At 50.2% G+C, this 16,300-nt stretch overlaps 1 protein-coding gene across 1 annotated transcript in view; it reads right to left on the bottom strand.

The window, feature by feature from the left end:
* Positions 1 to 15,852, bottom strand: part of MYO5B (myosin VB) — a 148,464-nt gene extending 132,612 nt beyond the window's left edge. Inside the window, exon 1 of the mRNA XM_017734339.1 lies at positions 15,847 to 15,852. Coding sequence (XP_017589828.1) covers positions 15,847 to 15,852 — 6 coding nt within the window. The remainder of the gene's footprint in view (positions 1 to 15,846) is intronic.
* Between the last annotated feature and the right edge of the window lie 448 nt (positions 15,853 to 16,300).

Raw genomic sequence — 16,300 nt, 5'->3', positions numbered from 1 at the left:
GGGCTGGGGCACTCCTGCAGGGGGGCTCCCAATCCCCACCACCCAATCTACAGAGAAGGGAACTTCTCAGGAGGTCAGGCAGAGCTTGGGAACAGCAGCAGGGACAGTGACCTCCCTGAGGCAGCACCAGGAGCTCAACTACAGAGTCACCGAAAGCTCATCCAAAAGACGAACATGGGGTTCCCTCACATCCCAAACTTCTCAGCTTGGATCAACTCCCACTCCCTGCTAAAACCACAAAGGCAGCACCAATACCTATTTCCCAGAAATTTTAGAGTAAGTCTCATGTCACCATAACTACTGGAATATAATTCATGGAAATAAGGCATACTGAACTCGGGTGTGGGATTTTTAATCAATAAAATAACCTCCAGCCACTGACTTGGTAACTGTAACAGTCACTTACTAAAAATGCCCTAGGGTGTATTACCGTGTCCTGCAGCCATAGGGAAGAGGAGAGAAGATCCAGCAGGCAGGAATTGTGCAGCAAGATTGATCTATTTAATTATTTTACAAACTCTTTTATAGACTTTCTTCTTCATAGTCTAATTGGACAAGGATCAGCCACCCCCTGGGGTGATTGGCTAAAATCCTAAAACATCCATTGTCAAAATATTTTTCTACTATAGTATAAACAAAGCTTCTCAAGGTTGCAGGTGTTTGTTTGTTTACAGAACTCTGCTACTATCTTTTGTGAGAGAAAAGTCTCTCATGGACTTAGAAAATAGCAAGAAAATCTTTGTTAGCAGCATTTTTGTATCCACAGTCACTGGAACTCATTTTTGACCAGAGAAGTCATGTCCTGACCTCTGTTCCTCCCAGGATACAGCGATGAGCAATGCAGAAGTGCCATCCAAATGGAACACCATCCTCTTCACCCCAGATACCAAATTCCAACCAGCCTTTGCCACTGTTTCAGTTTCCCTCCTCCCTGTGGCACCTCTCGCCTTGCTGCTCCCTGATAAGGCAGCCAGGCTGGCTTTCCTCCTGCCTACCAGGGGCAGTGAGCCCTTATCAGAGCATTATTAAAGGCACTGTCAGACCACAGCCTCCAATTCCCAGCTACGGTGGAGATAAAACCCACTTTGTATAAACAAAAATACTTTAGCAAGAGCAGAGACTCGAGTGTGAGAGCAGCAGGATCTATCAGAGCATCAGCGAGATGGATTCAGCTGCAGAAAGGCAAATATTTGCTTTCCCCTCCTCTCCCCATCCTTCCTGTGTTGTATTTGCAAATTGGGGTCACTTCCAGATGCGAAGCTGCAGGATGTCCCCTGCATCAGGCTGGAAAGCCACATGCCAAGCAACCCTGCAGAGCTGGCCCAGCCCAGCCCAGCACTCGCCTCCCACTGGATTTTCCTTGATGCTTTCAGTCATTGATTTCAATCGCTGCAGAGGGACTGGGGACAAGGCATGGAGGGACAGGACACAGGGAATGGCTTCCCCCTGCCAGAGTGCAGGGACAGATGGGATATTGGGCAGGAATTGCTGTCTGGGAGGGTGGGCAGGCCCTGGCCCAGGGTGCCCAGAGCAGCTGGGGCTGCCCCTGGATCCCTGGCAGTGTCCAAGGCCAGGCTGGATGGGGCTTGGAGCAGCCTGGGATAGTGGAAGGTGTCCCTGCCCATGGCAGGGAGTGGGATGGGATGATCTTTAAGGTCCTTCCAACCCAAACCCTTCTGTGATTCTGGGATCACACACAGAAGGTGTGCAGAATTCCCGTATTTCCGTGCTCCTTCAGTTGCTGGCATTTCCAGCTGTAGGACTGTGGATCTGAGCTCCAGACTGAAGCACTTCAGAGAAGCCACCTCATTCAGGACACAACACATCCCAGGTCTTTGCCAGGTCTGCAGTGGCAGCACTGCTGGCCACAGCAGTGCAGGATCTGGGGACAGCCTGGCTGCCCCCTGCAGGGCCCAGCACATCCACAAAGCGAGCTCCTGACTGCCAGCCCTGATGTCCCAGGGAGGAATCCCAAGGGACTGGTTTTCACAAAGGCTCTTTTCAGAGGAAAGCAGTTTAACCTGCTTAAAAGGCATTTTAGCCTGTTCAGAGAGGAGGGCTCCCCTCTGTCCATCTACCAGCAAAGCACTGACAAAGGCCTGGGCTTTGTTTCAAAGGAAGCCAGCAAACCTCAGCATCCCCACAGCCTGTTTCCAGCCAGGAACGCTGTCTGGGAAAGCTCATGAGCTGGGATTCCCCCACTCGTCCAACACTTCTGAACTCCCTTCAGGATTTGCATGTGCAGGAGAAAGCCCACATCTCATTTTGCATTGACACAGGGAAAAATAAGCCACAAATCTCTCCTCATCACAAGATACAAAAGGATAGAGGCTGCTGCAGTAGTGAGACAGACTGCCACAGTTAATATCATTATCACTCCTAACCCGTGCTTTATTGCTGCAGTAAATTTATCCCCAGTGTCGTACATTCAGTCCGCAGGAATAAAATGCAAGAGACGTCCCTAGAAAATGCTTAAACCCCCCAAAGCTGGGGGGTTCTGTGAGCGTGTGGAAGGGAGGTTTAACACAAGCACAGAGGTCAGCAGCTGGTAACCCCATATAGGGCAGCTCAGGGGGCTCACGGCATCCTCACAGACCTGAAGGCCTCAGCATGGCTCCTGCCTGGTGGGAAGGGCAGCAAGGGTCACAGCCACAGGACATCACCCCAGCACCAGCAGTGTTTGGTTATTGAAAGGACACATAACCCCTGAAGAGACCCATGAAGATCTCAGGTGTCACTCCAACCCCAGAGATGTTCACGGCTGGTTTAGCGGCCAAAGGCCACTGCTGTACTTTCACACCCACACTCAGGGTTTGTGGCCTGAAGGACACCCCACCCGCCCCCTCACTGCTGGTTTACTGCCAGAGCACAGAACCCACACAGCCTTCGCTGGTGGCTTCAGTTTTCCCTAAGCTCTGCCTGCAAATAAAGGGTGGAAAAAGCCGTGTCTCCATTTTTAACTGGGCTGCTTCCATCCAACAACTTAAACATCCTTAATGCCCCTCAACCATCGAACACAAGCCCTGTGGATGGAACACAAGCACTGCTCCTCCCAAGAGACTCTTCCAAGCCTCAGTGATGGACAAGTGCGTTAACAGAGCAGCCAACTTTCAAATCAGACATAAATTATGTAAAAAGCCTGTCAGAGACAAGGGTCAGTGCTGTATATGGGGTTAAAGCAGGTAAAGCAGATGCAGCCAGGGCCTCTTCCATCTGCTGGGGTGTTTCAAAAGCTCTTCAGCTTTCAAAATATGAGCCCTAGTTCAGATCTGCACTTATTTGCTCTGCCCTGACTTGAAAAATTACATTTGTTTTGTGTGAGCAGGAGGAGTGAAGCCAAGTCCTTCCAAAGCAGCCTTTTCCCTTTCCAGACAAATTAACTATATTGAAGTTTAGCCTCACACCAGGACAGGTTTGTCCAGATCCCAGCTACATTTTAGCTGTTCCCAGCTTTCCAGCTGCTTCCCAGACAGGTAAGAGTGAGCAGGGAGGCACCAGGGAGACAACCTTGCTGCCCAGCCCAAGCTGCCCATTGCTCCAGAGCCACCCAAACACCACACCAGCCCTGGGCATCAGCACAGCTCCAGCCAGGGCTCCAACACCCACTGCTAAAGCTTCAGAAGTTCTTCTTGAGTCACTCATGGGACACTGGGACAGCTCAGAGTTCAGAGCCCCCAGTGACCAACCCAGACACCCAGAGGTGTGTGCAAAGGAAATTAATTTATCTAGACAAGCGTCCGGGCTAGGTCTCATCCAGCGATCCCTGTAACTGCACGTAAAAGCAGCATTCATCAACAGGGATGCATCCAAAAAATGTCAGTCTACTGGCTTTGAAGGTTAAAGGCACAAGAAACAAGATTTTAACCCGAGGAAGGCGCTAACTTGCTCAGTAAAGATACCTGAAGCTTATTGCTAAGCATCAAGTTATATTATAATGTGGCTCTTCAAAGAACAGCATTTGGAAAACAAGAGTGGATTTATACTGTGGAAGGACAGCAGTGGAGTCCTGGCTGCAGGCAAAAGCAGAGCTTTAAAAAACACCTGCACCTGAATGATCACACAAAAGCCTGTTTGCGAAAATAACACCAAAATGTCGAAGATTTGGACCTCCTTCCAGAAACCAGAAGCAGCTCCAGCATGGCCCTAGGGTGGATTTTTTTGCCCCAAAACGCTGCCCATGCAGCATAGCTCATCTTCCCACTTTCAGGTGGGCTCTGGCATTGCTCCATCGTGTCAGACATTCACACCAGGATCTTGCAATATGGTGTGCCTGCACCTCAGCAGCGTCTTGCGAATTGCTATAATGTGAGTTTAGCTACAAATTGAGACAGAAGTGTTGTTGCTACACTCCAGAAGGATTACAGAACTATTTTTAATAAGGGGTTTAATAAGCTTTAAGTAGAGTAAGTTGTTTTTGCTCAGCTCACATGGCTGCAAAGATAAAACCTTGCACAAAGGAACAGCCACAAGCTGCTTGACAGAACTTGCAGCGCTGGAAATTATAGAGTTACCTCTGAAAAGAATGTTCTCTTTTGTTGCCTTTGAAGAAAAAGTTTATATACTACCAACTTAGGTTTGGCTTTCTCACAGTTCTACAACATCACAGAGCTACACCTCTGCAGTTTCTGTTTGGTTTTGGCCAGACGCTCCCAGGACCAGGAATGAGCAACACAGAAGGTTTGGAGCCCGAAGAAAACACCAAAATCTGGCTTTGTGGACTAATACTCTTCTGTCTTTATGTACTTAAGATGCACGTCATCAGGTGGACACCCTCCTGACCTGGGATAGTCAAAATCAATTCCCATACCATGCTCCTCATCCCCGGCCACCACTGGTCACCCACAGCTGGACCAGAGCCAACCACACTGGACCACAGCTCCCAACACCCTCAGCCACATCCCAACATCCATCACCCAAAAATGACAGGTACCCACAGCACAGGGATGGTCATCTCCAGATAACATACATCTACTGAACCAGTTAATACCAGTATTCTCTTTGTATCAAAAAAAAAAAAAAAAAAAAAGGAAACAGAAAAAGAAAGCAAACCCATCCTGAACCCAGGAAAGGGTCAGCACAACAAAATTTAAAATTATAAATAACTGCAGGTTTTTTCTACTCTGTGAGTGTTTCTCCCTCCCCCACCACTTAGCACAACCTCTATTGTCTGAAAAGCGTTTAACTGGAAGTGGGTCATGTCTCCTGGCATTACTAAATCTTCCCAAATTTCCCCCGATTAGTCAAATGCAATATCCTCTCTGACATCTGAATGATTGAGGTAGTGTGTAATGCCATTTTTCCCCTGAATGAGCCACATCAAAGAGGGTTATAAGCCGAGAGATGGCACGGCAGATAAAAGAGTCGCCAACAGATTGTGCCCAAAATATTACCCAGGAAAATTAAATCGTTTTGTTGGAAGGTTTTTCCTTTGGAAACGTTCAGCCATTAGTACTGAAAGTGGAGAGACAAGAAACTGCCTTCAGAGGTGCTAGGAGGATGAAACCTCACCAGTTACGAGCTGAGTGGTCCCATAGTTAAAACCATTCTGCACAAGGAAGATTTTCTATCAGCCACAACATCCAGCCTGCTCTTCACACAGCAACACAGAAAACCATCCTGCTGGGGGTTAATGACAGCCTAAATGTGGGTAATACCTCTCAAATGACTGAAAAAGTAAAGCAGAGTCATATCAAGACTAAAAAGAATAGGACGAAAAAGCAGTAAACCTGCTACCCAAAAAAAAGAAAATACCATTTAAAACCTGGGATGTAACAGCAAGCAATCAGCTCAGGCACGAGTTATATCCAAAGGGTTAAAAAATATCACCCTTTGAAGCAGAAGGATGCCAGGACCCTGGAAGGATGCTCAGCTGGGACAAGGGCTGCTCCAGTGCTGAGCTGGGGCTGAGCTCTCTCCTCACAGGAGAAGAGCTGGAGCTCTTAAATACGTGCCAGGTTGGTGATTAGGTGAGATCCGGGCAAAGTTTAGTCAGTAACAGCAGGGTTTGCATTCTGCTGATTTACCTCACGTCACCTCCCAGTGCTGAAACTTTGTACCAGAGCAAAGGCTGGCAGGAGACAGCACCTTCTTCAGTCAAAAAACAAAGTAATGAATTAAAATAATATTTTAAAAAGAGGGAGAGGGAGAGAGACTACAGACCTTTTGGCATTGACAAACAGAATATTCTGTTTCTGAGAACTGACTTTTTATCCAAAGCTACAAAGTGTGTGTTGCAGAAATCCATATTAAAAAAAGAAAAAAGAGGAGCCCCAGGGAAGGTTGCATTTGGGTGAGAACACTGCTTTAAATGCCTGGTGGTGGACTTTGGGATGCAAACCCCTGTTTTGGGTAGAGTAGTGCTTGGGGAGGAAAAGCCTGCTTGCAGCTTGCTTTTGGGGAATGCGAGTCCCCAGCCCGGAGCAGTCTCAGCCATCCCCACCTCTTCCAGCACAGAGTGTTGGGTGCTGAAAGGGAAATTCAAGTAGGTTTTACCACTAAGGATGATTCGGGCCCACCCTGATGGTCAAGTAAATGGGAGGCTCGGGTTGCTCAAAGCAGCTCGGCACTTCTCGTGCCCACCTGGCAGCACGGGGTCGGTCCCCAGGCTTGGGAGGGCTCTCCGAAACCCAGGGGTGCGAGCACAGCCGTGCCTCACCGGAACAGCAGCGGGGAGGGCAAAGTGCAGAGAGACGAAGATTGGCTCTGACAGCCTCGACTCCGAGTTTATTTTGGCATGGCAAGAGCACACGAGGCTTCAAAGCAGCTCTGACGAGCAGGGGCCGGGCAGCAGCACCTGCCCCGGGGCTGAATTCCGCAGCCGTCCCTGCCACCGGCTGCACCCAAAGCATCAGCCCTTTAACCCTCAGCACCAGGGTTTTATAGAGTTGAGACCTGCGCGCTTAAGACACCTCGATTTTTCTCCTTCCCTGTTGTTTGTTCTTAAATGAAGTGTTTTATTTAAGAGCTCTGCCTCCCTCCCCCGCGACAGGGCAGACAAAGTACCAGCTCCTCTGCACGGGGAGGAACAGCTTGTCTCCTTGCTGGGGCAGGATTCAAACAAAAACAAAGGCTTTGGAAAGGAAAGAGGAAAACAAGCAGAAGGAAAGGGGAGCAACAGATTTCAAACCTGGTACTTCTAGGGTTTACAGGAGCAAGATATGAGCTGCTTATCTCTGGCCAGTGTCTTTGTGCTGCCCAGGGCTACAAAACAGGTGCTGCAGAAGAGCCAAGGACAGGTCCATCACCCTGGGACCTCTGTTCCCTGAAAGACATGGGGAGAAAGCCCCAGTTCAGAGGAGCTGGGGAGGTCCTGTAGTACCCCTGAGGGCAGCTCTACACCAGCCCACAGGTGAGATGTTCACACCTCACACAGACCTGCCTTCCCTAAGAGCTTTTTCGCAGTGTTGAAGGTCTTGCTTCAGCTAAAACATGCTTTATTGGTATCATTATTTACAAGATGATAGTGCAGGTGTTCACAGTCTAAACCAGCAGAGAATTGATTTCTTCCAAGGCCAAGTGACACAGGAAAGCAAAGGGACAGCACAAAAACATGAGATATCGACCAAGCTCTGGATAAGCGGCTCTTTGTCTTCAGTTTCTTTCATCACATTTACCTCTGGACATGGTGGTGAAAGAGGCATCAGCTAAGCAACAAACAGGCACTCCACCACTGTGGGAAAGGCTGGCAAGAGCCACACCAGTATTCCCACATCCACCTCCCACCCAGGACTGTGTGGCTCTGGAGCAGAACCCCCTCCTCCAAAATGGGACACATGGTCCTACCAGGAGACGTGGGACCAATCCAAGACCACAGCAGTCCAGTGCTGCCACATGAAAGCCACCTCCAGCTCTCCATGCCCACCCCTCCGGGAGACTGAGCGTCCCTGAACGAGTCCCACGCCATGCCCAGGGCACTCACTGGGCACCAACTCTCTGCCCAAAGAACAGCAACACCCACAGCACCCAGCTTCCCAGAGCTCACAGTAATTAAGCAGCATAAATCCACAAGGAGTTACTCAGCTTAATGAGATTGAAAATTACAACTTCTATCTTCTCAGCATCTTGGCATCCACTGGCTGCCTTGAGATATGCTTACACCAGCCGTGCTCAGCTGGGGTGCAGCACCAAGGACCAGTTTCTCAGCAGGCACAGGGATCAGATATTTTTTATTTCTATTTTATTTTAAAGCCCTTTTCAATGCTCATTTGCTAATACACGTCAGCAGCCCCAGGTGCTTGCTCACATCCAGCCTGCTCTGGCAGCTGGAGGTTTGCCTGAGCCACCTGAAATCATCTCTGTGGGGCTTTCAGAAGAAACCGGACATTCCCATGATTTTTAAAAAGCCATATTTAAACACGTTAAGGGTCCTTTTTCTCTTTGAAGAGCAGTGACGGGCTGGGCCACATCCCTGAGGTGTAACATGCTATTGTGATAAGTAGTGGCCATGATTCACCCACAACACATCCTGCTCCCAGCAGCCCTGTAAGTGGTGGTTAGCACATCCTAGCAGCACCTCACACGTCCTGACACTTCCAGGAGAGAGCCTGGGCAGTGACTCACGGGAAGGGTGAAGGTTTGCATTAGCTGGGTGTAAGTGCTCCACCAGGCGTGGAGCCACCAAGGGAAACTCATCCCTTCATGGACTGCCCGTGGTCCAGCAGGGTGGGAACTGGTTGTGGTCTGAAAGGGTTGGTCAACCCCAGATGTGGAGAGGACGTTCTCAAGGAACAGCTAAGATGGACGTGGCAAACAGAGGCTTGTGGGTGAGAGCCAAGAGGAATATCCAAAAGTCAGGGTGGACACAGGTTTCCCAGAAGCGTAGGTTCTGATCTTGCCCAGAGAAGCTTCCCTATCCCTGGAAGCATTCAAGGACAAGTTGGATCGGGTTCGGAGCAACCTGGTCTAGTGGGAGGTGTCCCTGCCCATGGCAGGAGTCTGAAACAAGATGAACTTTAAGGTCCCTTCCAACCCAAACCATTCTGGGATTCCATGACAGCATGCATCTCCTGGTGAGGATCCATGGAAGCACCAAACACCTGGAGCACCCAGAGAAGGCAAAATCACCCCACTGGTGCCACCACCAGTGCCTGTGTGGGAACATGAAGAGAGGGAGGTGCGGGCATTAAGGAGGGCAGGAACAGGGCATCCTACAACCTGCCCCACCCCACACAGAGCCGGGGAAGGCAGCAAGAGGGGTTACACAGGGCTGCGGTTGATCCGCTGGAATTGCCAGAGCAGGGTCTGAAGCACCACTGGCTGCCTAGGGACAAACACGGGAGACTAAAAGTCAGCACTACAAAAAAACCGCTCGGGGACGAGGAAATTAATAATGAAATCCAAACAAAAAAATCAGATGGGGTTTGGTTAAAAATGGCAAAGGATGGTGGCACAGCAGGCCAGGAACACACACTGCTGGAGGAGCTGCGCCACCATCCCACCACCCTGCACTCTGCCACGGTCTGGGAGGCATCACCTGAACTAAGGGCTTACACTGCTCACAGTAAGGGTTTATAGACCTGTTGCTTACAGTTCCTGTAGTCCTGTAGTCCGTACTTGGACAGGTTTAACTCATTCCCATGACTCCCAGGTTTCAGTCAGCTGGAGAAGACTTCCTGTTGGGGTGCTCTTCTCCAAACCCTCTGGATACCACAGGAAAGGCAAAGAGCAGAAGTACCAAACCCTCAAAAGCCTCACTAGTGGAATTGATGAGCTTACCATGACCCAGACAACACATTAAAGAGTGTTCACACGAGGAAAGCCACGTGAAGCCCATCACCCACCAAGCCTGGTCCTTCCTAGCCCTGCCACCATCTCTGGACAGGTCCCTGTTCACACCTGAAGGCTCAGGCTAAGCCAAAACCCAATCCAGCCCCACAAGACATGTCTTAGAGCAGGCCAGAGGAGTACAAGGGTAACTGCTTTACAACCAACTCGAGACACAGAAAGCTCACAGGGAACCTTTCTCAGTTTTGATAAGTAGCAAATTCTTCCCTAAAGTGTTCTGCAAACATTTCAGGCGTCTGCCACAGCTTGAGGTTTCGCTGCAATAACAGCAGTCATTTTCCTGACCTGGACTGTAGTTCACCCTGATGTTCCTTTAACCACCACAAAACGCTTCTGTGTGCAGGAAGGGTCAAAGACCAGGCACAAAAACACCCAGCTCAGGGTTTCACCTGCATTACCTGGTATTTATTACACCCATGGCTAACTTGGAAGGTCCAAAGTCCACTTTCATGCCCAAGTGGGGCTACTCCTGTGGGTTCCCTGAAGGACAACTATCGCAGTAAGGGTACATTACCCCTGTTTTGGGCAAGGCTTCAGATTAATTGGCGTGTAAATTAAAAGTCCAGCACATCTAGAACTGCACTGCATCACAGCAAACTGAGAAGTTTAAACATTACATACATATATGTATAAAAATACAGTCACAAACATACATAGACCTCTTTCTCGGTCACCAGAAGAGATGCATGAGTTCACATTCGGGGTCTTTATTTTCTATTTGCCTGGTAATTGGCAGCAAGAAAGAACAACAAAGCAAAAATCCTCCCCTGTAAATACATTCCTCAACAGCAGCCAGGCTGCCTGTAACAAATAACCTCAGATAAACTCCTTCCTCAGGGCAGGAAAGGGCAGGAACGACTCATCCCACCCAATCCCATAAGAACCAGCACAGCACACAGACCCACTGCTGTTCCCATCCTTCGCCCTGGAGTTAACCCAGCAAATCCCTGCAGCTTGGGCTTGCGTGCACTGGGATCTCCACACCACAGTTTCACACCCTTGGAGCAGAATCAGGCCAGGAATTCTCAAAAATAGATTTTTAAAAGAGCAAGCTGATTAATCCCAAGCAGCAAGAGGACATACAGCTGGGATATGGCTAATTAACCCTGCTGGAATCATTCTTGGGGCTGTGCCCCAGCACCTGCACTGAGCTCCGTGTTCCTTGGCTCAGTGGCTCTCGTCTGACCCAAGCACAGGGGCTATTAAATGCACAACTGAGATGAAAAATTGCACAAACAGAAAAGAAAACTGGGTTATTTTTGCAGCACAAAGCCCCTGGAGCAGCATGCCCTGCGGTGGGACGTGCTCCCACATGGTGCCAGGAGAGCCTTACCCAGCCCATCGAGGGAAAGAAATGCCCCCCCACACCACAATCTCTCACCTCCCTTGGATCTACTCAAGGCCCAGACCCAGTGGACTCAAGGATATTTAAGACCCACGCGTGGTTCTGCCTTCCTCTCACCCGTGCCACCAAGGGGAAGCCGAGGGGGCCCCGCGCGGCCGTGGTGCTGGCCGTGCCCTTGGCACAGTCCTCAGCTGCAGAGAGCTGGCTGAAGCAATCAGAGTTTACATTTCAATGATTTTCTCTCTGCCACTGCAGCTCATAATGAGGCAGGATCAGGAGGAGCCCGGGGATGCCGATGGACCTGGCTCCTTCAGCAAGACGGCCCCATCCTTAAACAAAAACCCCAGCGTGGCCTCCAAGATGTCCCTGCCCTTTGTGGCATGACCCAGACATGTTCTCATAATTTAAAATAAAGAAGAAAAAAATGCAAAAACCTTCAGCTCTAACCTGCTTTTCCTAACAGGAGCTGCAATGGCGGGAGCAGCAGGAGTTCAGGAGCTCTGCAGCATCCCGTGGATGTCCTGAGACTGAACCCCAAACACACCCTGTCCCCAACACTTATTCCCAGAAATTTGTTCTACACAATCCACAGAAAATCTTCTCTCTCCTTCCCAGCTGCTCCTCAGCCCCAAACCAGCACACGGGCACACACTAAGGATGAACCCTCCCCAAGCCTTTCAGGATAAATAATTTTCAGAAGGTTTTATGCCAGAAGGTTTATGCCAATTCGTTGACTCAATCAGTGTGTGATCACACTGGCAGCATTTATGCGCTTCTGAAAAGTTTCTCCCCAGGGTCAGAAACCACCAATTCATTCCAGCTATTTCATTTAATACAACTTTAAGTGAAAACCAGAGAGTTTTCTATACCCAACACCAGCCATTAGAAGAGGATTTTTAAAATGCATTAAGTTCCATCGTCTGTAAGAAAATACTTGGCAAATAGCAGCCACTTTGCACAATGGGAGGAAAAAAAATAATATGAAAAATAAATACCCTGGCTTCTTATTTACCCAGAGCTTGCAAACCTTCTGAAGAGCGTATCTCGAGCTACACAACAGCCCAGCAGCAGACAGAACCAGCTTATTCCCTAGCCTGGCAGAAGCACTGTTTTGCATGAGGTTCAGAGGCTATACTTAAAAGGACAATTAACATATTTTAAGAAGTACCTTTAAGAGAGCAGAACATCAGAAGCCAAAGCAATTACAGTTGTTTTTGTCATACGAAGAGCTTCACCTTACAACACAACAAAGGCCAGCCATGCAAACAACTCTAATTTCTGGTTTAGTGCTGCAAATCAACCCTGGCTACTGGAGTGAGCGTGAGCAATGTCCTCGTCCACCCCTCCTGCCCAGCGCCCAGCCCGGGGCACAGAGCATCCCGTTATCCCATGGCAGGGTCCTGCTGGCACCTGCACAGGCTCTCGGGGGTGGCACTGCAGCCACCTGGGCTGTGCTTCAGCTGCAGCAGCAACAGGTCCCTTCCGAAGGCTCTGTCTGGAAAGGACGGTGAGGACTCTGCACACAGGGAGCTGCCTTTGCCTCCTGCTGCAGGTAAAGAGGATTTGAGAAGCTCCCCTGCCCAGCAGCCACCAGCTTGTCTGGGCAGTGCTGCAGCAGGGTACATCAAGGACATGGCAGGAGCAGGGCCAGCCCAAGCAGCCATAGAAAGATGTTTGCTGGGCAATGCGCAGATCAGAAAAAGTTCCTCTAGTTCTCCATCTGGAACCCGGTTTTTGCAGGCTGGAATCCTTGATACAACCACCTGCCCTATTCCTTTTGCACAGGCTGGTGCCAGCAGCTCCAGGACCAGCTCTGCATCCTCTGCCATTTCTGCTGGGACACACACTAAACTCCCATTTGATTGTGCCACAAAATAAAATCCACAGCCAGATAATCCAGAGCCTTCAGGCAAAGCACCGGGAGTAAAGAGAATGGTCTCTCCACAACTATTTACCCAAGTGGAATCCTACATGCTTGGAGGTTGAGGCAGTTTTGGAACTACTCTCATGCTCGTAATTAGGCACAGCTATTAATTATCCTGTTTGATGGGGGCTATTAAACACCAGTCAGCCCTGATCTGAAGGGGCATGGTGAGGCATCCCATGGAAAAGGCCTCCAGCAGAAGCTCACAGCTGCTGGTGTTCCCAGGATGGATTCCTCTCCTGCCTGAGTGCTCCCCAGGCCAATGCCCAGTCTAACACATCAAATTCACCAGCATGGTGATGAACTTATGCACCAAGAAATGACCCACTGGGACCTTCTACCCCCACAAAGTCCCAGAAAACCTTCTGCAAGCACCACATGGAAGTTAAGGGCTCTCTACACAACCAGCAGGAAGGAGAACTGAGAATTCCCACTTGGATGCTCAAAAGTGCCTCCCCAGCATTTTCCCTCATCCTGGTTCCAGCAGGAGGAGGAATGACTCAGAGGAAGGTACAGTTGTGGCTGTGCTAATGCAATGGCACACGTGGGATCAATAGGCTCTCAGCAAGTGAGCTGTATTGACGCCAGATCATCTGCCTCCCCTTCCTCTGCACCCCCCAAACAGCCGCATGGTGAGGCATCCCATGGAAAAGGCCTCCAGCAGAAGCTCACAGCTGCTGGTGTTCCCAGGATGGATTCCTCTCCTGCCTGAGTGCTCCCCAGGCCAATGCCCAGTCTAACACATCAAATTCACCAGCATGGTGATGAACTTATGCACCAAGAAATGACCCACTGGGACCTTCTACCCCCACAAAGTCCCAGAAAACCTTCTGCAAGCACCACATGGAAGTTAAGGGCTCTCTACACAACCAGCAGGAAGGAGAACTGAGAATTCCCACTTGGATGCTCAAAAGTGCCTCCCCAGCATTTTCCCTCATCCTGGTTCCAGCAGGAGGAGGAATGACTCAGAGGAAGGTACAGTTGTGGCTGTGCTAATGCAATGGCACACGTGGGATCAATAGGCTCTCAGCAAGTGAGCTGTATTGACGCCAGATCATCTGCCTCCCCTTCCTCTGCACCCCCCAAACAGCCTCACCCCCACCCCACCAGCAGGGTGATCCAGGAGGCCCCACCTCTGCACTGGGCAGTCACCTTCTGCGCAGAGCTGATGTGCAGGCGAGCACCAGGACCCTCCTAAAGGCCAGAGAACAACACATCCCCTTCACCTCAGGAACCGCCAGGCTCAGCACCTCGAGGCTGTTGGGTTTGTTGCAGTTTTTAAGCCTTCTTTGGTCTTTTTCTTGTACTCTCAAAGTCACAGGAAACATTTTTCCTGCTGCTTCAAAGGCCAGAGCTGGCAGAGGCCCCATGCAGCAGACAGCGCAGCAGGACAGTCCTAAATTTCACCGTGACTCAGCTGCACAAATGACCCATGTGGGTCCCAGCCCATGGCCCCACCACCTAAAAAACCAGCTGCATCCCTAGACTGCTCCTGCAGAACCGACAGGCAACAGCAGAAGGGCCAGTGTTGGAACACCTGCTCTCACCGAGAGACTTTGTTGTTTTTAAAAATAAACCTAAAGTTAACAACACACACAGGTGGCCACCAAATTCCCACCACTTCCTCATCAGAAAGTCCCTAAACAGCAACAGGATCCCAAGCAATGCCCCAGGAGGCATCTTACACCTGTTCAACAGATCAACAGGAATATAAACCGAGGCAATGCAAAAAAGACAACACAGGGTAACTACCTGCTCATCAAGTTAAAAATCAATTAACCAGGTTGATTTAATCAGCCCATAAATAGGGATAACACAGCACCTGGAGCCAACCTCCCTCCTCCCCAGGGATGCTTGCCATCACATCCATGCTCTCATCCTAAAAGATGCTGTGGTCGGCACATCAGAGCCCTTCAGCCACAGCTTTACTTCAGCTCCTCTCTGGATTTTCCAAGGGAGAAAGATTTTCCAAACTTTGTTTTTAAAGCACTCCCAGGAAGGATGGAGGTCACCCTGCTCACAGACAGCCCAGCTCAGTCCAGCGGGGCTTCTGCAATCCCCACAGGTTCAAAGGAGGAGCTGCCAGATCCACCATTCATCCCGCATCCCTTTGATAGTGACAGCCAAAGAAAAAGATACGTGGCAGCCCCCGACATTACATAAAAAAGCTGTTGGCAAAATGAGTTACAGAAGCAGAAATCTGCAGCAAAGTTAAGCCCGAGGGACAGAAAGTGGTTCCTGGTGCCAATCTGGCAGCACCTCCCTGAGCTGAGCACGGTCACAGGAAGAATCTAAAACACTAAAATTCTCATTATGACAACACATGAAGCTGACACTCTACGCAGCAAAACTTTTCCTGAAGCCAGCACTACTCGCAATGAGCCCCTGCCCAGCATTATTGATGGCTTTGACAGAGCACATTCCCTGGATCCCGGCTGCCCGCAGCACCCCCGAGCAGCCCCGGGAAGATGCTGAGCGCAGGGAGAGGGCTCTCTCCACAGCAGAGAGAGCTCCAAGCCAGGGGGATCTTGCGCTGCCTGCGAGGAGCTCTTTCATCGGGACAAGTCAATCGGCAAAGATCTCTCTGGACACAAACCTCTCTGGGAAGAGGGGCAGAAAGCCCCGAACTGTGTGGGAGGGAAGCATCCACAGCCTGGGTTGGCCAAGGGCTGGGAATACCCAAGTATCCCACAGCCACAAAATAACAAAAAAATTAAACCAGAGTGGAAACAGTGATTTTCTTGCCCACACCTCAGGCTCTGCTTTAAAAAACAGCACCTGAGTCTCCAGTTACCACCATGACTAGTTTTTGAGAGCACACCTTCCCCTGGGAAGCATCGGGCCCGTCGGAGACCAGTGCCCAGCCAGGCCACCAGCCATGTCACCTTCCCTGGCTGCCATGAGGAAGCGGGTGCGTCCCATCGCACCCCTGCCAAGGGATCACATCCAGGAGTTGCGGAACAGAAAGGACTCTGGAAACCGGACACCTCGGAAGCGTTTCGGTGAGTTACGGCACTCGCTCTGCGATTCTGTGATTCTAAGGACTGCATCTTCCTCCCCCTGCACCCCCGTGGCTTAGGGATAGAGGAGGAAAGAATTATTCCAGGGGGATCCGGGGAGGCTGAGAGTGTTTTGGCCGCGCAGGTGACGGAGCGCACGGAGGGCGAGGCCACCGCCACCACTACCGCGACCTACGGGCGAAGTTCACCCTCCATCGCAGAGAACCCAGGTGGGTGAAACGCCGAGGG

This window comes from Corvus brachyrhynchos, unplaced genomic scaffold (assembly GCF_000691975.1).
Source record: "Corvus brachyrhynchos isolate BGI_N302 unplaced genomic scaffold, ASM69197v1 scaffold285, whole genome shotgun sequence".
NCBI lineage: Eukaryota > Metazoa > Chordata > Aves > Passeriformes > Corvidae > Corvus > Corvus brachyrhynchos.
The sequence above is the reverse complement of the archived record's forward strand: the minus strand, read 5'-3'. Positions and strand labels throughout refer to the sequence as shown.